At 40.6% G+C, this 25,449-nt stretch overlaps 1 protein-coding gene across 8 annotated transcripts in view; it reads right to left on the bottom strand.

Annotated features, from left to right (window-relative positions):
* The window catches only part of PHLDB1 (pleckstrin homology like domain family B member 1), a 2,201,164-nt gene that overhangs the window by 467,654 nt on the left and 1,708,061 nt on the right, over window positions 1–25,449 (bottom strand). For 6 of the 8 annotated variants that reach the window (XM_044080920.1, XM_044080921.1, XM_044080924.1 and 3 more), the window contains one exon: window positions 13,832–13,996. The exons of the other annotated variants lie outside the window; for them this stretch is intronic. In XM_044080920.1, the coding sequence (XP_043936855.1) occupies window positions 13,832–13,996 (165 nt within the window). The remainder of the gene's footprint in view (window positions 1–13,831; window positions 13,997–25,449) is intronic. 8 annotated transcript variants of the gene reach the window in all.

Below are 25,449 nucleotides of genomic sequence, written 5' to 3'. Positions count from 1 at the left end.
ACAGATATGTGTCCTGGAGACTACCCCTTCTTTGGAACAGGTTCCCCATCCATGTGAAGCAGACTTCCTCCTGAGCCCAATTCAAGTGTAAATTGGCCAACTGGATGGGGCACAGGAAAATCATCCCTGGTTTGGTCCCTATGTCTTTAACAGACACAGTTAACCTAACCTGTAAATACAAAGTGCCGTGAAGTACTCACAGGAAGAGCAGCGTTCCAAAATAAAACCAAATAAAATAAACGTAAACGTGGAACGCTGTGGCTTGAAAATAAACTCAATAGTCCTCCAATACACCAAGTAAGGCTCACTTAAACGTAAGAATGCACGAACAGATACTCCAACTCAAACATAAGCAGAACGTCCTTTATTCAGTAAGCGCTTTCACCCCAGTAGGGCTTCATCAGACTGTACAAGAGACAAATTAACAGCACAGTCTTATATACCCAAATACAATTGGTTAATTTAAAACATTAATTAAATATAATTAATAATAATTAAACAACTGATGCATTTCAATGTAATATATATATAACACATACATGAGGTATATTCAATAGCAAATATATTCTTCTAAAATTCTAAACTAAATAAATACTTATTCAACATATAATGCTGTCTAAGTCAATATTTCAACCTGTAATTAAAACAATGGTCACCAGATGGTGCCAAACATAGCAGCAATAGACTAAAACCACAATTAGCATGCTCATAAAAATTCCTATTAAATCTATTACAAAGGGGGAAATTTGTAAATACTGTGTAGCAAAAAATAATAATAATGATTACAAATACTTCTTAGCATAATATAAAATCTTAACATCATAAAAACACAAACTATAACAATTCATTAAACTATTTCAAAGCCCTAAGTCTCCTTTTCTTCAGAAAAGGGTGTAAACTGACCTTATCATTCAGTCCGGGTGGAGAATCAGCTTTCCACCTTATAATCCACCTGGTCTCATTCTCCAAGGTGAAATTTTCTATATCGCCTCCTCTAGGGTTACAATCAATGGTCTGGATGACAAGAAAGCTAAAAGTATGTGACGGACCTCTAGCCTTGCAATGTCTGGATAGGGCATTTCTATCATCTCCTATCTTAATGCTGTATAAATGCTCCCTCACCCTTTCTCTCAGTTGTCTGTTGGTCTTTCCAACATAAAACGCAGTACAAGAACTGCAAAGGGCTAAATAAATAACATGCTCAGACCTACAAGTGGTTCCAGTGTGGAAATTAAAAACCTTATTTATCAGGGGAGGTTTAAAGGTAGTGTTCATGTTAATATAAGCACACTGTTTACAATTATGACAAGGAACAGTGTTGGACGAGTGTCCAATATGTTTTAACTCAGGACCTCTATGGCATAAAATCCTTTTAAGGTTCAAGCTATTTTTGTAGTAGTACTTAGGTCTGGTCCCAACCAATCTACTAATAGATTCATCCACACCTAATATGTGCCAATGTTTCTCTATAATGGCTTTGATGTTAAACACATCGTTAGTATAAAATAAAGGTATATTAACATTAGAATATCTAGGTTGTTCTTTTTCCCCAAGTCCACCATCCATAGAATTCTCCACAGGACCAGAGAAATACGGTTTAGCTCTGCCATTCCTCATAGTGGATACCTCCACAGCAGTATCTTTGATGTGCTTAATCTGGTAATCCCTTTCCACTAATCTGTCCGTGAGTCCCAATAACTCATCTCTATACCCATGCTCTGTAGGATTTAATCTAGAGGCCCTCATAATTTGGCCTCTGACCACATTATCAAATATATGCTTGGGGTGCATACTACCTCTATGAAGGAGAGTGTTCCTGAAACAATCTTTTCTGTGTACTGATGTATTCACAAGACCATTCGATAATCTCATAACATTAACATCCAGATACGAGATGTAGTCTTTGGAATAACAAATGGTAAACTTTAAGTAATCAGTTAGCTCATTTATCTGTTTATCAAAATTCAATAACGAATTCTCGTTGCCTTCCCAAATCAAGAAAAGGTCATCGACGAAACGCTTATAAAAAACAGCGTGTTGTCTAAAAAGTTCTAGGGGAAACAATTTCTCTTTCTCCCATTCTGCCATAACTATGTTGGCGTAGCTATTGGCACACGAGGTGCCCATAGCTACGCCATCATTTTGGATATACATCTCTCCATTAAAGAAAAATATGTTATTCTCGAGAATAATCTCCAAGAACAGGGCCAGTAGTTCAATGAACTGAACGTCCATCTCTGTATGTGAAAACCCACATGTGTTGAGAGACAGTAAACACTTCTTGTTGGATTTATATGATTTTCTCTCGAAATTAGGCCATGAGGGACGATATTTTATGGTAACACTTGACGTTAAGAGTCTGTTTACTGTGATTCCCAACGATGTAGGGATAGAATGTGTTCAGAACTATTTGAGAAAATATACATTGAACTACTGGCCCTGTTCTTGGAGATTATTCTCGAGAATAACATATTTTTCTTTAATGGAGAGATGTATATCCAAAATGATGGCGTAGCTATGGGCACCTCGTGTGCCAATAGCTACGCCAACATAGTTATGGCAGAATGGGAGAAAGAGAAATTGTTTCCCCTAGAACTTTTTAGACAACACGCTGTTTTTTATAAGCGTTTCGATGACATTGAATTTGATAAACAGATAAATGAGCTAACTGATTACTTAAAGTTTACCATTTGTTATTCCAAAGACTACATCTGATCTGGATGTTAATGTTATGATTATCGAATGGTCTTGTGAATACATCAGTACACAGAAAAGATTGTTTCAGGAACACTCCTTTCATAGAGGTAGTATGCACCCCAAGCATATTTTGATATCGTGGTCAGAGGCCAAATTATGAGGGCCTCTAGATTAAATCCTACAGAGCATGGGTATAGAGATGAGTTATTGGGACTCACGGACAGATTATTGGAAAGGGATTACCAGATTAAGCACATCCAAGATACTGCTGTGGAGGTATCCACTATGAGGAATGGCAGAGCTAAACTGGTCCTGTGGAGAATTCTATGGATGGTGGACTGGGGAAAAGAACAACTTAGATATTCTAATGTTAATATACCTTTATTTTATACCAACGATGTGTTTAACATCAAAGCCATTATAGAGAAACATTGGCACATATTAGGTGTGGATGAATCCATTAGTAGATTGGTTGGGACCAGACCTAAGTACTACTACAAAAAAAAGGATTTTATGCCATAGAGGTCCTGAGTTAAAACATATTGAACACTGTTCCTTGTCATAATTGTAAACAGTGTGCTTATATTAACATGAACACTACCTTTAAACCTCCCTGATAAATAAGGTTTTAATTTCCACTGGAACCACTTGTAGGTCTGAGCATGTTATTTATTTAGCCTTTGCAGTTCTTGTATCATGCTTTATGTTGGAAAGACCAACAGACAACTGAGAGAAAGCAGCATTAAGATAGGAGATGATAGAAATGCCCTATCCAGACATTGCAAGGCTAGAGGTCCCACACATACTTTAGCTTCTTGTCATCCAGACCATTGATTGTAACCTATAGAAAATTTCACCTTGGAGAATGAGACCAGGTGGATTATAAGGTGGAAAGCTGATTCAATGATAAAAATAGTTTAATGAATTGTTATAGTTAGTGTTTTTATGATGTTAAGATTTTATATTATGCTAAGAAATATTTGTGATCATTATTATTATTATTGTTTGCTACACAGTATTTACAAGATTCCCCCTTTTGTAATAGATTTAATAGGAATTTTTATGAGCATGTTAATTGTGGTTTTGACCATTGTTTTAATTACAGATTGAAATATTAACTTAGACAGCATTACATGTTGAATAAGTATTTATTTAGTTTAGAATTTTAGAAGAATATATTTGTTACTGAATATACCTCATGTATGTGTTATATATATATTACATTGAAATGCATCAGTTGTTTAATTACTATTAATTATATTTAATTAATGTTTTAAATTAACCAATTGTATTTGGGTATATAAGACTGTGCTGTTAATTTGTCTCTTGTACAGTCTGATGAAGCCCTACTGGGGTGAAAGCGCTTACTGAATAAAGGACGTTCTGCTTATGTTTGAGTTGGAGTATCTGTTCGCATTCAGGACTATTGAGTTTATTTTCAAGCGTTTCACGTTTATTCTAACCTGTAAATAGTTCATTTCCTAGGCCCCTGACTATAAATGTTTCATCTCCCAAGCCCTTGCTTACACTTATCAAGGGTATAGGAACTTGGGTATGAGAGATTTGGGATGCATAGCTAAGCTTAAAATGTTCCTTCTGGTCATTAAGACTAATAAACACCTATGAACCTGTGAACTCAACCTCATTAAGACTACCTTCAACAAATACTCAACATCATCAGATCAAATACATGACAGAAGCTCTTACAGTGAAATCAAAACAATTTTGTTTCTTTGTGTATACAATTTTTCACCAAATTTTTAGTATACACATACATACATACTGATATATGAGTAGTTCTTTTGGAATTGGGGTAGGCTTATGCCCGAGCAGTTCACTTGCACAGAAAGCAATCTTTGGAATCTGGCTCACAGATAAGACAGACACACACACACACTAAGAAAATAACAGCTAGAGATATGAACTGAATATCAAAATTAATGTTAGAAGTTTACACAAGGAATTGCAGGAGTTGTGCTACATACACATAATGAGCTAAACATGGTATATTAAGACCAACATACAAAAATTACCATCAACATCAGATATAAAAAGAAGTTATGTAACGTTCCATCTGTATTGATCCTCGTTCAGTCATTACGCATGGGGTATCGGTTCCGAGCTCGGAACTGAGCCGGCCATTTTCCAAGCTCACGTCAGCTTCAAACTCTCGAGCTAAACTTTTACCCACAATCCCCCTCTCCCTGTTACCTCAGACTGAGTTTGCAAGTCAAAGAAGGTAGAGGCTACCTCTGGTCAAATAACCTAAGAGAACCGATGGTGAGATCCACTAGAAACCACAGGTGGGGGAAGAAGGGAGGGTCATAATGATTGAACGAGGATCAACAATACAGATGGAACGTTATGGTAAGACATAACTTCTTTATCTGATATTGTTAATCCTCGTTCATTCCTTACGCATGGGACAGAGTCCCCAGCTACCTCTGTTCCTGGCAGGCTCTCATGGAAGGCCATTCCTGAGCAACATAGTACCGAAAGATGCTCTTCCCCTGGAGGCCAAATCCAATTTGTAATGATTGATGAAGGTATGAGGCGTAGCCCAAGTTGCAGCTGCACAGATGTCATGTAAAGAAGCTCTGGCATGGAAGGCAGCAGAAGTTGCCACCAAACTTGTTGAATGAGCTTTCATGGTAGTAGGCAACGAGATATTACGTTGTGTGTAAATAAAGGTCACACAGTCCTTCAACCATCCAGCTAATGTGACCTTAGCAACAGCCGATCCTAATCTAGATCCAGAAAAGGCCAAAAATAACTGGTCAGACTTACAAAAGAGTTTAGTCCTGTTTAAGTAAAAACGGATTTGCCTGTGTATATCTAGGGTATGTAGACAATACTCTCCTCTGTTTGAATGATTGGGAAAGAAAACTGGCAATTCAATGGCTTGATTAATGGACATTTCAGAGATCACTTTAGGCAGAAATGATGGATTAGTTCTCAGAGACACTCTATCTCTATGAAAAATCAAGTATGGACTCTTGATATATAAAGCTTGAAGTTCAGAAATACGTCTGGCAGAAGTAATAGCGACCAAAAACAAGGTTTTCCATGACAAATACATGAGGTCGCAAGAAGAGGCTGGTTCGAAAGGTGACACTGTCAGAGCTTGTAGAACTAATGATAAATCCCATGGTTGAGTAGGTTTTCTAAAAGGTGGCTTCAGATGATTCACACCTTTTATGAAGGTCTTGCACAATTTATGGGACATAAGAGAGGAATCTTGGACACCTTCATGAAAATTAGAAATTGCAGCCAAATGAACTCTAATGGTAGAGGCCGATAGACCCGATTGAAACAGGTCGGCCAGACAGTCTAGTATTATCGACACTGGTGCTGAAAAGGGTTCTACTTGTTTATCTTTCAGCTAACACATAAATCTTTTCCACTTGCTCGGATAAGTAATTCTAGTGGAAGACTTATGAGAAGCAATGAGAATATCACGTACTGGTAGGGAAAGATCATTCTGCCTGGCAATCAAGGGAATTGGAGTAGCCAAGCCGTGAGCTTCAGGCTGTTCAGGTTGGGATGAATCAGGTTCTGTGGGTGTGAGATCAACTCCGAGGTTGGATGGAGAATCCATGGTCGATCTAGTAGGTGAGGCCAAAGGAAGGGGAACCAAATCTGTCGAGGCCAATATGGTGCTGTGAGGATCACCTTGCTCTTCAACCGACGGGCTTTCTTCAGAAACTGGGGAATGAGGGGAAAGGGTGGAAATGCGTAAAGACCACCTGAGGGCCAATAGTGGACTAGAGCGTCCCTGGGTGACTGTCCCGGAGGGGGGATCGGGGCGAAGTAGTTGCTGCATTTGTAGTTGGTCGGGGTTGCAAAGAGGTCGGAGCAAGTACGGCCCCAGTGGTGGAAGATCTCTGCCGCTATCAAAGGATTCAGGGACCACTCGTGAGGTTGAAGAATGCACCTGCTAAGTCTGTCTGCTACCACGTTGGAACTCCCAGGAGTGTGCGTTGCTAGAAGAAAATGGTTGGTAGCCATTGCCCATTGCTATATCCTCATGGCCTCTTGACAAAGGGGGTAGGATTTGGTTCCACCTTGCTTGCTGATATACCAAGACCACCACCATGTTGTCTGACTGAATCGCAATTGTCCTAGACGGCAGCAGGGGATGGAATACTTGCAATGCCAGAAGCACCGCCCTCAGCTTTAGAACATTTATATGCAGATGGGCCTCCAGTTCGGACAAAGTGCTTTGGACTGTCTGTCCCTGACATAGCCCCCCCACCCCCATCAGGGAGGTGTCCATGGTCACTGTGGCCTTGGGTTGCTGGGGGAGAAGGGGCGAGACCATTGTGAGAGATTGTGTCATCCACCAATTTAAATCCTGTTTGCACCTGTGGGTTACTCGAATCATGGCTGAAAGAGGATGCTGAAAGGGATACCATTAGGTGAGCAGTAGCCATTGTAGAAGCCTCATGTGAAACCTGGCCAGGGGAACAATGATGATGGTGGCTGCCACCATGGAACCAAACTGCTGTAGAACAGAGTGAGCCGTGGATTTTTCCTTTGAAAGGATTGGAATTAGTTGTTGCTTTATATCCTTAGAATTCTGTGCTCTGGAATAGCAGCTCTGCAGTTTTTTGTGTCCAAGATAACCCCTATGAATTCTGTCGACTGAGATGGGGTGAGATTGGACTTCTGCCAGTTTATGGTTATGCCTAGCCTTTGAGCAGCAAGGAGAGAGTATGCCAAGGCTTTTTCCAGTAGATGTCTGGTGGGGGCGGAAATGAGCCAGTCGTCTAGGTATGGAAACACCTGAAATCCTTGAAGTCGCAAGTGAGCTGTGACAACTGCCATGCACTTTGTGAACACTCTGGGGGCTGTAGAGAGTCAGAAGGGCAGTACTCTGAACTGGTAGTGACTGGCTCCCACACAGAAGCACAGAAATCTTCTTGATGGCCTGTCCACCTTTATGTGGTAGTACTCATCTTGAAGATCTATAGAGCACATCCAATCGTCTTTTTCCAAAAGCGGGAAGATAGACTGTATTGTGACCATCCGGAATTTTTGTACTCTCTCAAACTTGTTCAATACACTGAGATCCAAAATTGGTCTCCAGTCCTCGGTTTTCTTTGGCACCAAAAATAGTCGAGTAGAATCCAGATCCTATATGGTCTGGAGGGACTATATGGATGACTCTCTCTCTTAGCAGCTTTTCTATCTCTAGTGCTGCTTCTTCCCTTTGACTGGGTGGAACATCGGGAAGATTTTTTGAAGGGAAGGGACAAAGATCGAAGAAGATATGATAACCTCTGGTTATAATCCTTTGTACCCAGGAATCGGTGGTGATGGTTAGCCAGGCAGAAGGGTACAAGGTGAAACGTCCCCCAACCACCTCCAGAAGAAAAGGAGTTGGGCCGCTCTTCAGGAGTGCTGGTAGGATTGACCAGGGAAAGAATCCCTGGAACCCTGGTTATACGGACCCCCTCTGCCCCAAAAGGAGCATCTTCCCTGTGAGTTTTCCCCTCTTCCTCTGGGGGAGAACTCGGCCTGTGTGTCATGGAAAGGACCCTGAGATTTCTTGAACCATATCTTCCCACTCTTTTGGTTTCGGGAGAAAGCACGTTGAGGGGAAGAATAATGAACACCTACGGCAGAAAGGGTCTTACCGTCCTGTTCACATCTGGCCAGTGTGCTTTTAACTTTGGGCCCAAACAATGAGGAGGCCTCAATGGGGGCATTCAGAAAAGAAGACTTAAAGGGTTCCGCGAAGTTGCACAAGCGCATCCAGGCATGTCGTCTCAAGACCGCTGGTGAACCTGCTGCTCTAGATGCTCCTTCTGATGCGTGAGATATTAGTCGCATAGAGGAGTTAGATGTAGACACAATGGTGGCCGGCTGAGAGGCCACTTTGTCACGGACCTCATCAGACACGGCACCAGCCAAGGTTTCAGAGAGATCAGAAATCAGATCCCTTTGAAGCCTGGTAAAATGTGCCATATAATTCAGGGACCTGACAGCAAAGGTCGCTGAAGCAAAGGTGCGCTTCCCTATCCTGTCCATGGCCCGGGACTCTCGGTTAGGCGGATGGACAGTCTGGCTTTCTTCTTCTGCCAGATCCTTTTTTGTTGCGGCTGCCACCACCAAAGCATCCACAGGAAGACCTTTGGACCAATGGGGATCCGAAGCAGGAGGGGACAAGATCTTATCTGGCTTCCGGGGAATAGATTCGACGGTATCAGGAGACTTCCAAGCACATTGCACGATGAGCCGGACAAGTTCATCGGCAGGTGGAGTAACCCAGGAGGTAGGGGGCCAGGCACGAAAGGCCTAAAGGAACACAGATTCCTCAGAGGTCGGATTAGAGGACTGCCAGTCACCGCTCTGTTTCAGGATTTCGAGGATATCACCAAAGGATACCTCAGAGGGTGACCGAGGGGATCCTTCCCCCTCATCGAAATCTGTGTCTTCGGTGAGGGACTCCTCTGTGGAGTCCATGTGCTTCCTCTTACACAAACTTTTCCGGTGGACCTCCTCAGCGGGAGAAGCTGGAGAAGACAACGGAAAAGGTGATTCCTGAGGGAATATGTCCTGCGACCCTAGCACCCGGTGTCTGCTAGATGCGACTTGTGAAACCAGTGTACCAGAGGAGGGCAGAGATATAGACAGTCTGGTATCACCAGCAGCAGCGAAAGCCTTCTCCATCAGTTGGAAGGCTGGTCCACCCGAAGAGGAGTGTATGTCTAGGACAGGGTTCACCCCTCCCATAAGTGCCTCAGCCTGCCGACCCGGAGTCCCTGGATGGCTGTGGAGCAGCAAGCTATGCATGTCACAGCGGACATCCTGGGTCGTAGCAAAACTTTCCTGCCACGAAGGCAACTGCAGTTCCTTAGTGAGATCAATAAAGGGAACCGCAGAAGGGGAAGACTGTGCTACATCCATGGACTTCAAAGGCAATGAAGGAGGAGAATAAGAAGGGGTCTTTGGAGATGGGTGATCACCTCCCAAGGAAGGATAATTCTCGAGGGGTGGGACACTGCTGTCCAAGAGCACCTGGTCCACAAGACGCAACACATCATGTTCGGAAAGGCTTCTAGTGGACCTCATAGAGACTGAGGGAGAAACAGGCCTGTCCACAGAAGAGGCAGACTCGGTGCCCATCTCATCTGACCGCACCGAGGACAATGGTGTCGAGAGAGACTGGGCTTACTGTTGTCTGCACCGAAGAAGTCATCGGTGTTGAGGTCATTGTCTGCACCGACAACAAGGATCTGTGCCAAAGTGGTTGTTGGTGCTGAAGCTGGAACCGACAAAACTGGAGTCAACAATAAAGGCGTCAGTTCCGAGGAAGATCTCAGAGCCAACGCGGTCAAGGTCTGCGCCGACTGAACGGTCGGTGCCGATACAGTGGTAATGGTCTGACCCAAGGAGCCCCTCGGTTTCGATATATAGAAGGCTGCAGGAGAAGACGGAGATGAAATCACTAATGGAGCCGAATGCCTTGGTGCCAAAGGTCTAGACACCGAAAGCACTGGGGCTGACAGAGAGCTCCGGAGCCGAAACTTTAGCCTTTTTAGGTTTTGGTTGGCGGGAGTCCCCAGCCGGGGATGAATGCAAAGATTTAGCCTTAGTAGGAACATCCATTTTCTTATGGGCTCTAGGAGGGGTTGAGACCTCCGACCCAGAAATAGCCTCTGAAAAGGGAGATTTTAGAAGTCCCTTCAGTATCAGCTTGTTTTTCCTTTCCAACAATGTTCTATTAAAAAAGTTCTCACAAATAGTATAGGGTGGGTCAACAGACAAATGGGAAGCTCCCAAACAATAAACACACAAAGAGTGTGCATCAGAAGTAGGCAGTTTGTGTCCACAATCAGAACACCACTTAAACCCCGGACTACCTTTTTTATCTTCCATGACAGCAAATTAAGTAAGTAATAGAAAAGTACCAACAATGGTACAAGAGAGTACCCAAAGGTATGAGAGAGAAAAGGGAAAAAGATTACCAATGATTGTAAAGAGAGAATATCTCACGGTAAAAGTGGTAAGGAAAAAGCAGGAAAAACCTGAAGAAATTTTGAACGCTAGATGTGATAGGGTAAGAGACAATAAAATATGAACTTTTCTGACAGAAAAATAATTTGTACAGCAATTAAACAACAATTGACAGTACTTAGCTCAAGAGAAGTAGCTTGACATGACCGAATGGCAACACGGCAAACGAAATCTGGGGTAACAGGGAGAGGGGGATTGTGGGTAAGAGTTTAGCTCAAGAGTTTGAAGCTGACACGAGCTTGGAAAATGGCTGGCTTGGTTCTGAGCTCGGAACCAATACCTCATGCGCAATGACTGAATGAGAATTAACAATATCAGATCAGAATATTACGGCACATAATATCCTAACAGAATATCCAACAAGAACAAGCTGATGCAAAATTATAGGCACATCAAAATTAGGAAGAGGAGGATAGCAACGGAGACAGGTTACAAAAAAAGAACAAGACAGTGAGGGAATGAGGGCTGAAGCAAGGACTTCAGAAAGATAACAATGGATACAGGAGAGAGTGAGAGTAGTGAATGCATATAAAGAACTCTTACATTTAACCTTCTGTGCTTCTGCCTAGTTTTTTTTTTAATTCGGTTTATTCATTTGTTAATGGGGTAAGTAAACTATTCATCATAGACCCTTTTCAGCCACCACCCAGGCCACTAGGGCAGGGGTAAGTACAACATAAATATTTTGTGTGTGTATATACATGTATATCCACACATGTCTGTGCACACACACACACACACACACACACACACACACACACACACACACACTCACACACACTCACACTCACACTCACACTCACCTTAGAAGAAGCAATCTGTTAAATGGAGGCTACCAACAGCACTTCTTTTTTTTTCAAGTTTAACAAACTTTGAATAACACCAGGCTTGATCCAAACAACAACCAAGAATAGTAAAACATTTAAAAAATACAATTCAGTATCCAAAAGTACATAACAACATTATAACAAATTTCTATAACAGCTTTAACTAATGTTGCACAATTCATTTTTTTTGTTCATTCTTACTTATTTAATTGGCAATCAGCAGTCACACAGACATGAGTCTAAAGGACTAAGGAACACTGACAGGGGACTGTACTTGTTTAGGCTTCAAGCTGGATCCATGGGAGCCACTTAATGACATGCTTCTGTTTATTTCCCTACTACTTTCTTCTTTTCTATTTCAAAATGTCATTAGTCATCATTTTGACCTCTTGCATCTGTGGTACTAGTCTTTACTTCCATTTTTTGGTAATTGCCTTTTTGCTGAACAGTACTACCAGGATGGTTAATGGTTTCTGATGTCTACTTAATTCTGGGGCCCAGCCATAATTGAGTAGAAAAGTGATTTTAATGATCTCTAATTCAGTCTCTAGTATCCCTACCTATAACCAGCATGTTTATGGTTATTTGGAGGAATATCAGGGTACCTGGACAAACCCCCCCCCCCCCAAAAAAAAAAAAACATCGGAACAATATGCACATTTTACACAGTGACTGCAGATGAAGCATGAACCCTGGACCCTAGAGCTGTGAGGCATGCTGCCCACTGGCAGTCCTTTAGCAAGACCCTCTTCACTGATAACAAGTGCTGGAACCAGATGAAGTTATCAGGCTTCTGTTGTCAATGTCAGCAGGTATTAAAGTACCATCACTAGCCACAACTGCTGATGTTGTGACACAGTTCTGGAAAAAAAAAAAAAAAAAAAAAGATTCTATGGTGGATGTAACTTGGGTTCTGGGAGTCACAACTGTACCAGAAAGGTCTGTATTTATTAAAAAAAATCAAAATCAAATACAATAATTTGTTTGTTTGTTAACATGTATATGCTGAAACAGCAAAAAAAACAAGGCCCCTTTTTAGTAGCATCTTGGGGAGAAAAACTCCAACAGACAAAACAGCACACTATGAAACAGAAAATGGTTGCATACAGAGACACGTGAACAAAATGTACAACAGGTTAATTATACAGACATGGAACAATAACAATTATAAACAAAATCCATATGGATATTTATAGATTTTATCATACTCAGTGGCAATGTTTGCTGTTATGGAGAACTTCGGGGACAGAAAAAAGAAAGTAGGTGGCATAAAATGAAAGTTGAGGAGAAGTAGTTGGGAATAAACTGACAGGACAGATACAGAGACAAGTAGGTTAGCAATGTAACAGTAAGTAGGTGCTGAGAGATATCAAGTTTGGAACTGGGGAAAATGTTAAGAGCGCTGTAAAACAAAGTAATTCTTAACTGCTTCAAAGGTATTTCCTAGCATTACAAAAGAGATCTAAACTTCAAAAGTGATTTGAAATGGGTCTACATCAGAAGACCGAATGGAAATAACAGCAAATGGCATAACATGGAAAAGACTGGACCTTGAAGTGCTGTTTGTCAGATCGCGGTACAGTGAAGATTGGAATATTTGCCCTTTCCTCACTGTAGTCCGATCTCGGAGTTGGTATACATATTTAGTGGGGGGGGGGGGGTGCAGCCCCTCACAACAGCAAGTTAGAGGACCAGTCTTTTCAATGTTTTGCCATTCGCTGTTATTTCCATTCGGTCTTCTGATATAGACCCATTTGAAACAACTAGGATTCCTGGGAATATGTGCCCCTTGTCCCCAGAAGAAGCACAGTGCCACATGAACTACGGATGGGAAGGATGCCCAAGCATCAATATTTTAACAAAAGCTGCACAAGGGAGGACAATAATATACCAATATGTAACCACCCATTGCAGGGGGTCCCTCAAAGCAATGCATGCATCTGCAATGAACATACAAATGTGACATAACAAACACAGAAATGAAACAACACAAGTTGTAAAAAAATATAATCCAAATTATCTTTTCATTGCTTTATACTTTAGAATACTGGAAAGAAACACAGATTATATTACCACAACTCTCACAGAAAGTTTTCATTTTTTTCTTGGTGTTATCTATTTTCCCTCACTTTAAGGTCTAGTCTTCAGTAACAGAACCACAACATTTTCTTCACAAAGCGTCACTGCACACAGGATGGTTTTTTCAGTTATGAAAAAAAGTGAAACAGAAGCATGACAGTTAATAAATTAAGAATGTGCTGAAGGCAAGAAAGCCCATTTTTTACCTGAGATGAGTTGCGTGAAGCACGTGATTTAGCAGGGAGAGGTGGAGGAGATGGCTGAGGAGATGGAGATGAAGAGGAGGCTTTAAAGTTGGCCATGATTTCCTGGAACCATTTCTCTAGGTTGAGGTCTGGGAACAGTGGCCTGTCTGAAAAAGGCTGCTGCTCCTTTGTATACAGCATGTGTAAATGGAAAAAGACAGACACAGTGACAGAAACAGTGAAGTCATTTACTAAGAAAAGAAAAGAAAATATCAGAACGTAGAATGTGAAAAAAAAAAAAAAAGAGTGAAATCCAGTTGTTGTTCAAAGCTACACACACACACACACACACACACACACAAAGAAAAAGATAATTACTCTACTGTCTGAGATGTGCACACACAAAACCAGATGGAAAATTACTTCATGACTTTAATACCAGCTGCAGAAGCTGACTCAACAAGATTAGTTAGTATGGGGTCTGACTAGTTCTATATCCAAGCCCATATACATGTACCAATGCATCAGCATTCCTGATCAAAGAAAACTGCTCCCGGGTCTGTACATTTCCAAGGTACCACAAAGGTAAGGACTTCCTATTAATACACAAAATGTTTAAGTGAAATGTCATGCAAAAACTGAGGCCTCTATTATAGGTCTTTAGTATTACATTTACATCAAAATGTAAGGAAACAGCAACACATTTTACAGAATCCTTTCTTCCCAGAAAAAGACTGCCCAGCTTCTACCTTTACACTTTACTCCAACAAGTGGTTCCCCTGAAAACCAGAAGAGCAAAAACAACAGTATAAGGGAGTACTCACTGTATCAGCTGATCTTTGAGATGGCCCTCTGTAGTAGTTCACAGCTACAATCTCCATCATGACAGTCAACTCAAGGCAATTCTTATTTGAGCTTAAACATCCTGGTCAGTGTATGCTATGATGTCCCTGTAGCAGATCACGAAGATACATATAGCCCTTTGCTCCCCAGTTCTGCCATCCATGGAACCCCTTCAAGCTACCACAGCAAAAAAAAAAACTACACAAAGCTACACAACTGTAAACATGTCATGCATGCAAAGGCATGCCACCTGAAGCAGTCAAAGTGGCCATCCGACACAACAAGAGCAGAAGGAACTAACCAAGTATTCACTGAACACAGCGTTCATGAAGATTAACATGATATGGGAAATAGTTTTATAACAACTTTATCTTACTTTGAGAAGGCCTCTGAAACTACTAACAGCTAGGAATAATGCCAAGCAGTATCTACCAAAATACATCAAAAAAGTTTGGGTAATGCAAGAATTACACAAACTTAAAATGAAGAGCAGAATCAAGTGCCAAATCCTAAAACATCAAACTGCCAAAGGAAGTCCTGCTCCTGGGAATGAAGCCATATTTGTAAAGCTATCAACCATGTGTCAGAAATGTAAATATATGTCTGCAATGAATACATTAGGAAAAGAAGCATTTGAGGCAGCTACCTCTTGGTAAAATGACCCTTGATGCAGTGGCCAAAGGTCAGCTGGCCATATGGTCAAGAAAGGCAATTAACTAGCAATCTTATTTGGAAAACATCTGTCGTTGTAACTACCTACCCATCTGACATGGATCACAGAAGAAAACCAACTATCTGTCTTTCTGAACTCATACACTCATCCAAGAATGTACCTTAACTGGTTGTGATTATCTTTTTATTTATTTACTTTACATTTGTTGACTAGCAGAGTCCAACTGGATAGATGCCCATTTTCAGAGGAGGCCAGGGGAGAAAAGCTCTACAAATCAATTACAAGCAATTATAAGGAGTATAACAGTAGCAATCCTATTTACATAGACAGTACATAAACATGAAAATTAAAATTAGATACGTAGAATAAAAAAAAATCTTTATCACATACCCCATTGCTTTTGCTTTTCAAAATAAAACGGGAGTTAAATGACAGCTAGAAACCCATCTTCAACAGTAAGTGAGGATTAGCATTAAGATTAAATAACAACCACAATGTATGAAGACCTGCAGATTCAAGACCTATTAGAAGGATATAATATCACCCCCGAAAAAGGTCTTCCAAGATAGTCAGCATGTCAATTAAAAATGCAGGTCCCAAGGAGGAAAAAAGGTTCTTCACCAGTGGACAAAGATGGAGGACCCTTCAGAAAATTATTAATTCATCGACATTATAAAATAAAATAGGATACGGCGTCATCTAGAGGATGAGTTTTCAGAGGGGACCAGTCAGTATGCCTTAGGCATTCTGAGAAAGTTATGGGGTTGAAAGAGGAGAGGTTGTGGGTTTGTATGTAGAGGTGTTGTTTTTGTAGAGGAGATGGGATGCGGTTGGCAAAAGCTGGTAAGTGATCACTGATCTCAAGAACTGCCTGTGACACCTGAAGATGGGAGAAATCTGTGTGTGTGTGTGTGTGTGTGTGTGTGTGTGTGAGAGAGAGAGAGAATGTGTGTGTGTGTATATATATATATATATATATATATATATATATATATATATATATATATATATATATATAAAAATTTATGCCGGTATCCTTGAAGTCTGACATAACTATGAGACTTTGAGGGCTTAGAAAGGGAAGTGCAGGTAGCATCCTGAATTACCTTAGGAATTTGTTTAGCTTTGAGAGAATCAAAATGGGTCTCTAGAGTCAACCTTTCTTGAAACTTGCAAAGTTTCAAAGTTATTATAATATTTCAAATATTTCTAGCATCCTGTCTCTGTTGTTTCTCCTATAACAGAAAGTGCAGTTTATTTGAGACAATTGTTTAATATTTTGTATGATGATGTTTTGTTTTTACAGCCTGATAGTTTTTGCTTAGCATTCCCACGAAACATCTAGTGGTGCGGCCCTAAGCAATCTGTCTGTGCTGTACTATGTCTCTGTTGCTCTAACATGCATTTTGAAGCTGTTTCGGTAACATAAATGCAACTTTAGTGGAGTCTTGCAGGAAACTATCTGTATTTTGCTGATTTACTGCTGAATCTTATGAAAATTTACTTTAAGTCTGTTTAATTGAAAACAATTCACTATTTATGATTCAAGCAATGTGTTTTTATGCATATGTTTGGAGGGCTAAGACTTCTAGGCTTGCAAGGCATTTAAAACTGTATTAAGGCATAGTACACTGTCTAGCAAACTTTCGGGAGTGTTTCCCTTCTCCTTCTGTTTAGTTAATATGCTGCTGGTGACTCCTGTACTGTTTTCGTAGACCTGCATGCTATATTCTATATACCACATGCACATATTAATGTTAGTATAGCATATGTGGGCGGTTTATCGCATATTAGTACTGCTCTGGTCTATTTGTGCTGCATTTATTCATTGGTATGCTTTAAACTTCTTCTAAATGTTAGACCTGCACTCTACTCTGATAGAGTTTTTGTTTCACATTTCATGCTTTCATTTCTCAGCTATGGTAATTCTGTCTCTTCTGTACTTCCCTCCAGCTTCTTCAGTGACCCTACTAACTGCAGCTGTTTCTTACTCTCCATTCTTATTTTTAGATTTCCACAACCCCTGTGAACGTGTTGCTCAGCCATTACCCTCCTACTGGTCCGCAGCAGTTTTTACCTGCTCTAGCAACTTCATGAACCTGGCCACTAAACAATAAAAGGAAACAATCATCCTGAAAGAAAAAGGACTAAAAAAAGCATTGTAGCAGCACCTGAATTCCACAATATTTTGGGATTATTAAGTGCATAGTGTACTTTGTTAACTGTAGGCCAGGGGCGGCAGCACAGCTACCCCCCCCCCCGCATTCACAAGTTAGAATTTCTTGTAATCTTTAATTACAGAAATCCTTAATATATAGTCACATACCCTTTTAGTAGTTGTTCCTGACTCCCAGCTAAGCCAAACACACAAAAGTTAACATAAGTACAAATACACAGCACAAGGTTTCTGAACTGGCTAAACAGCACATTGTAGGCAGTAAAGATATTACTTTTGTTCTGTAAGGTCCTGCATATATTCAAAAGGAAACAAGAACTAATAAATGCAAGGTACCTTTTCTCCAAAAAGACATACCTACAACCAGTCTGTGGATTGAGTGATTGTTTTTGTCTGACTCACTCCTACCAAAGGCCAGCCCTTCTCCTCTCCCGTACCCTACCCCCAATTCCCACCCACCCCCATCTCATTTCCTTTATACCTAAGCTAACGACACTCCCTGCAGAATTCTCCAATCCACTTCCCTCCCTAGGGGTGTAGCAATTATGTTTAAAGAATCACTTAATCTAGAAAAACTAAACTGTTCCCCACCAGACATCACTCATGCTGAACTCCTTATCACTCGTCTCCAAATAAATCCTCACAAATCCATTATCATCATAGCCATCTACCTACCACCAGGCAACAAACTGCACAACACAGAATCCCTCCTATCCTGGTCATCTTTTTGTCTATCCCAAGAAACCATCACTGTAGGTGATTTAACCTACACTGGTTCTCCTGCTCCTCTGACTCCCCTACCTCATTTATAAACATACAACTTCACCCACATTATTAACTACTCTACCCACTTGACTTGCACGATAATAAAAAAATCACTTCTAGACTGGATTTTAACCAACAAACTAAACCCCCACGGGTACCAGGCAGGCTGTCTACCAGAAACAAAATAACTAATGAAACAAAGAGATAAGGCCTGGTCACTATATCATATGACAAAAATTATAATGATCTCACGCTTTAAAAAAAACTTAGAAACCATGCTAAGAAAAACATCAAGGATAAAAGAACCTATTTCCTCACCTGCCAACAAAAATACCAGCACAATCCACAAAAAGTCTGCCAGAATATCAACCACCTCCTTAACCTCGGTAAAACCCCTACCCCTGCCCCCTCACTACTAACTCCTCTATGCCCTTAGCCTCACAATTCAATTCCCACTTCATCAACTCTATCACTTCTCTCTTAGGCAACAAAGCAATCCCACTACTCACTGTCCCCTCCCCTAGCTCTAATGACGCAAACTCCTCCTCCTTTATTCCCATTCCAACTTCCTACATAAAACAACTCCTATGTAAATTAAAACCCTGCTGCTTAGCTGCCGACCAACTTCCAAATGAATACCTAAAACTAGCTGCCCCATCCATCGCCTACCCCATATCATTACAATTAAACTGCTCTATCTCCAAAAAGTAGATTCCCAAATTATGGAAAATCTTTCATATCATACCACTTCATAACCGCAGCCCATCTAGAGACATAAATAAATACCGTTCCATCGCCATTCTATCCCCCCTTGCCAAAGTTCTAGAGAAATGTATCCACCAGCAACTCATGAATCACCTCACTACTAACAACCTACTCTCCAGCACCCAGCATGGCTTCAGGACTAAACATAGTACTAACTCAGCCTTCATAACTTTTACAGAGACCATTCGCCACTGCAAAAATGAAGGACAACTAGTCTCAGCCATTTTCTTACATATGTCAAAAGCTTTTGACACAGCATCCCATCAACTGATCCTCAACAAACGTGCCACTTACAATCTCAATACCACACCCCTAACATGGTTTCACAGTTATCCATCCGACTGTCAACAGGTCACTAAATGGGCAAACAGCCTCTCCCCACTATTACCAGTTACCACAGGGGTACCCACAAGGCTCCATATTTGGGCCCCTCCTCTTCATAATATTTACCAACAACCTATATACTGCCACCCAACATGGCACTGTCATCCAATATGCAGATGACTCCTCCCTTATCTGCTCAGCCCACTCCCCATAAGAACTCCAACACAAAATGCAATCATTATTCCAAGACATTGAAAAGTACCTCACCAGCCGCCAACTCATCCTAAATCCAAATAAGACCAAGCTCATAACTTTCTCTAATAAATCTTCCAAATCCAGGACCCAGTCTCTCTCCATACTATCTAACAATGCTACAAAAATCAAACTCCCCAATCAGACCAAGCTGCTAGGGGTAACCATAGATGACACAGTAAATATGATAAACACATCTATCTGACCATCAAAAAAATCCACTCTAAACTAGGCGCTCTATACAGGGTTAAATCTTGACTTACACAACAAGCTAGACTGCCACTGCAAGATCCCACTTGCTATCCACCCCCTATACTGCTCTGAGGTCTTTACTAACCGACCTAAATAAACTAGACTCCTGCTGTAACAGAATAGCTAAGTTTGTCACCAACCAACCCCACAGAACACACCACTGCACTGCTCTCTGACAGCTCAACTGGCTAGAACTTCCCAACCTATTACTAAAACAACTTTCACTTGCCCATAAAATCACATTCAACCCTACCAACTGCCCAGTTCTATCAAACCTAGTCCAGCCAAACACAAACTTTAGACTCCTCAGGTCATCCAACATACTAATGCTAAAAGTAACCCAGTCTCGCAACTGCCATGGAGACTCCCTCTACTCTGATAAAATAGCCAAATATTGGAACACCCTTCCTCAACAGATAACTAAAAACCTCAACCTGTCCACATTTAAAACTACCCTGAAAGACTATTTAAATGATAATTGGCTATGCCCCTGTATTGCTCCCAACTAATATTCTTCCTATTTTTCCCACTCATCTCACACGTTTGCCCAAATAGTGCTCATCCCACACAGGGCTATCCCACTACCTGTCTTATCTTTATTAATCTTTGTTCCTTCAGATGACTTAACTTGTAAAACTGCATGACCAGTTGTGGTCTTTCAGAAGTGACTCACCTTGTAAAGCTACATAACTTATGTACCTCATATATATTGTAAAAACAACAAAAAAAAAAAGTATTCCTCTATGCCTGAAACTTGCATGTTTATGTTGTATTCTGTTATTATATTTTGCTATAATATTTTTAAGCTCATTTACATATGGTTAGCAATGTACTACTTAAACTAAGTTGACTGCTTGTACCTTAAATATGTTCTTTTTGTTGTGGAGCTTTTCTCCCTGGTTCTCCACTGAAAATGTTTTTTTAACCCAGTCAGACACTACCTGGTTAACAAATGTAAATAAAATAAAATAATAAAATAAAAACTAGGAAAAAAAACCTTGAGTAAAAGTATTTTCCATCTTCCTTTAGGCATACTTTATCTCTGATACTAGAAATGGTCACACTACATGTTTTTGGCCATTTAAAGTGGGGGAGCACACACAATCTTCTTTGGTTTTATTAGAAAATGTAGCTTGGACCCCCCCGCCCGAAAGTATATTCAATAACTACTCATCTGTGGTTCTGCAGTACCACTGCTGGGGACAGGAGGCCTGTTGGTCGACTATACTGTGGTTCTGATGGGTTGGCAAATTGAGACAAGGTAAGGGCCATGGTGAGGATTTTAGGAAAAGGAGAAGAAAAAAGCTGGAGTGGTCACAGCTGCTACCTGTTAGTAGGAAAGTCTGAGGGCTCTCCTGGCTCTCTTTGCCCTCTTGCTGTCACTTTTTTTTGTTTGACCTTCTCATTCTTCCATTTGGTTTATTTACACTTGAGCTATCTTTAGGAAAAAGGCCCCTGTGTAGATTGTTAATTTCTGTTACAACTGGGAAAGGAAGAATGGAACATGTGTCTAACAGATTCAATATATTTCCCCTTATCCTACAGTTTCTTGAACACCCTCCATGCAAAGGGTTAAAAGAGAATCTATCTAGTGAGACATTCAGGAGCTGTCTCCTCATATCCACAGACAGGAACTGAGTCCTACAGAACAGCTGCAGTCCCATATGTTGCATCCAAAGCACCACACCTACCTCTTTCAAGGTATTCTTCCCAAAATTAACTAAGGAAAGGCATCTTGGTGGCTTATTCATACACTCCCCAACAAGACTCCACAGGTTGCTTGAGAATGAGCACCTGATATTATATAATATTGGAATGTCAGTTTAATGCCCTACAGGTCACAGTGGCATAAGCACATACCTTCTTTCAGTATCTGCTTTGCAACCCACATCCCCTATCATTAGGGAGAGTGTTTTACCCTAGTGCCAAGTCTAGCTCCTCCATCAGATCACAGTGATACTGTATCTGAGACTACAGTGGGGAGGTTTATAAAGAAATGTGCGATGGTCATGATCCAGCCTCTTAAGGCTATGGGACTGGGAGTCTGGCTGCAGGCAGACATCATTAAACTCATCCAGGAGAGCTTCTCGCATCAGAAGAATAGCTACTGGTATAGAATGTCCTAATTCAGGGCTTCCAAGATGGCTGCAAACTGATCAACAGATTAATTGCAGCTCTCCCAGTGTGGAAACAGAAACTTATAAATAAGGGCAAGTAAAATGTCAGCATGGGTAAAATGTAGTTACTACACAAAAAGTACACTGCCTGGATTCCACCAAAGAAGAAATGTGGAGAATATGAAAGAAAATCAAACAGAAAACATGAAGAGAAAACAATGGCTGGAAATAATTCCGCAGCTGTTCAGCTAAAAGCAGTTTGAGCTTCAGTTTTGGTACAAGAAGTGTCTTCTAGTAATTTAAAAGAAAAAATACATCATCTGGACTCAGGTGATTCAAATTAATGAAACACTTGAAGGAATATATCAACTCACATAACTAAAGGCTGGGGAAATAGAAGATTTAACTACCTTTTTAGATGAATTGATAAAGTTGCAAAAATCAGAGGTTGAAATGAGAAAGTCTGGTTGAGTTTGAAGCTTCAAGAAGAGCAGTTTCAAAAAATGGTAAGAGTTAGAAGACAGAACACGCAAAAAAAAAGATTTTCTGCTGTAACAGAGAAACTGGAAGGAACACACTGTATTAATTTTACAAAAACACAAATAAGCAACTGGGCTGGTGTTCTTATTCTGTTTACCAGGCTAGTACACTGAACACCATAGACCATGTGCAGGCACAGACTGGGCAACTGAAAGGGCACGTCAAGTGTATGCTCCAAACCTGGTTATGAGAAAACAAACAAGACCTATATAAGATCGATTATACAGGCAGAGAGAGTTGATCCTGACAAAATTGTGTCAAAAGGTAAAAGTATTTGTATGAAAATGACTCACTGCATACCGGGCAGAACAGAAGCAACTTTATCTCAGCAATTAGGGAATGTTGAGATTTAGGTGTGAGTTTCAAACTGCTGTATTCAGCTGTCTACAGCTGTAGCCATCTGTTTTCAGAATATTTTTTTCCTGGAGTATCAAAGACATTTTGGAATGCAGAACAGGCTACAAAGGTATGAAAAAAAGTTTATCCAACAAAAAGTGAGCCAGAAAACAGAGGGGGACTTTGCTTCTCTCTCTTCTAATAATAAGGCTCACAGAGAGACTTTACCAATGAAACCTTTTCCAGTGTTCCATACGAAAATGACTAAGACAGAGACAGAAAAAAGTATACAAGCTGACTGGAAGAATCAGGAGCACCTTGGACTTGAACCACACCCTGGAGTTGGAAAATGCAGATGATCAGGAAGATGACCAACAACACTTAAATTAGTGAATAAATGGGAGGTCATACATCAATCACATTTGTGAAGTATGACTTTAGAAGAAAATGTGGCAGAGAAAGTCTGGACTTTCATTGACTTTGTTAAAATTGTAGTTGGACTGTAAAGCATATACTCCACTTTATGTCATTAACATTAAGAAGGACACTAAAGGAAAAAAAAGTAACTGAAAGTTATTTTTTTGTTCTTATTACTATATGTATAAAATAGTTCATGATACAAAATGAATGTTATATTATAAAGCAGTTTTGTAAAATTGCAGTCATGGATAGATTAAATGTGGGGTTGAGAGTCTTTTCAGTGACTGTTGTATGTGTTAAGGATATTAAAGTACTTTTTTGAGTAGTAAGAAATACATTCTTTGCAATTAACCATGAGGATCAGGGATAAAAAGAAGCAAGTTTGAGTTATTATGCTGTGATTTGGGCTGATGGGTAGACTTGGGTCTTGAGGTGGACTTCTATATTATATGCAGAATTAAGACAATAACTTCCCTAGTTTTTACAGAGGTGGATGTCTAGATAAATGTCCTTGGCTTAAGCTATAAACATTTTTTTGTAAGCAAGTAGGCCTGAAACATAAGACAAGCTGATGAAAGCCATGAAAGATGTTAAGTTTCTTGCACCTGTAAATATATTATCTTGCTTTTTCCATTAGCAAAAGCTCTCAGTGGCAGACAAGAAATCTGAAGCTGAAGTCAGTTGGCCAGGGGAATTCTGCATATCCCTTACAAATATTCCTTCATGTACCTGCAAGCTGTTGGCAGTTTGTTTCTCATTACTGGCTACTTTAACATGGACAGGTGCAAGCAATTGATCTTGAGAGCTCTGAGCATTAAAACACATGTCCTACATTGACAGACTCAAGAAACTTCAGTTGTCCTCAGTCTCTTATCTACTTAGAGGTGATCTCTGCTTGACTTACAAAGCCATGTCTGACTCAGCCCTACTTGAAATGCTACACCTAAAGAAATTCCAATCCCCTCACGCCACACACTCCACAGATCATAACCTCATTACCACAATTAACAGAACATGCTGGAGGGACAGGTTCATCTCCCCTCACTGGCCCTCTTCAAGAGAAATCTTGATGAGTGGATGGGTAACAAAGTTCACCCCAGTGATCACTCCAGCTGACCTAGTGGATAGGGATAATGTGAACTAACACTGGGTGGCACGGTGCCTGGCCAATTTTTTTGGGCTAGGCTTGTAAAGGCTCCAGGGCCATTAGCCTAGTACACACCTATGACCCTATGATAAAAATGCAAAATTTAAAGGTAAAATAGCAAGAAGGTCAGTGAAAAATAAAGTTTGAAATTATGGGAAGTGAATAAGTGCCTCCCTAGTAGCCTTAATATCTTAATGCATTTAGCAGAAGAGTGCACAAGTTAGTTTTAAAGGTAGGCCAGCGCACTTTTTTGATTTGGGTTAAAAGTTAATGTTTTCTGAAAGTATAGAAGCATTTTTCACATCTGGGAGGGGAACAGATTAAGAAAGGAACAAATATCAATTAGTGTAAATGGGAACACAGCCTGTAACATGTGCTTTAGTATGGGTAACCTTAATTTTAGATTAAGCAATGGCTGTAGGTGCAGCTGTCAATTTGGGACAATTGTTCCTATTTGGAAGGTTAACCTTCATTTGCTGAAGATGTACATAGCTGTGTGCGTTTTCTCTAAGTTAATATGGGATGGAGATGTTATGAAAATGCACTTAGTGCTTTGAGGGGTTTCAGTAAAGCAAAAAGTCTTGTAAAATGTGACATAGTTTCAAGTGGAGATAACAAGAAACAACTGTTGGCTAGGGTCAGTTAGCAAATAAGAAGTTATGTACCTACCATAACGTTCCATGTTAGTTGTCTTCTTCTCGCCTTCTTTCTTGCTGGATGGGTTCGGAGCCGATCCTCGGCTCCGACTCGGCCAATACTAAAGCTTGAGAGCTAATTCCACTGGCTCGAGGCTCCCCTATATCCCACAATGCTAGGTGGTAACTACTCAGATCTCGTTTGATAGCTAGACCAAGCAATTCTAGTCTCCATAGCATGGAAAAGGGTAACCCACCTCTATATAAACCAGAGTGTCAGGTATCCCAGACCTAACAAAAGGGGAAATAGAGGTGGTAGAACGTGTGGGAATGAAACTCTTCCAGGGGAAGATCACAAAATGAATTCCTATCGGTCTGTGCAGGCTTGGGGGGA

Source organism: Protopterus annectens, chromosome 8.part0 (genome assembly GCF_019279795.1).
Source record: "Protopterus annectens isolate FY-2018-M chromosome 8.part0, PAN1.0, whole genome shotgun sequence".
NCBI lineage: Eukaryota > Metazoa > Chordata > Ceratodontiformes > Protopteridae > Protopterus > Protopterus annectens.
Note: the sequence above shows the minus strand (reverse complement) of the source record. Positions and strands in the feature narration are given on the sequence as shown.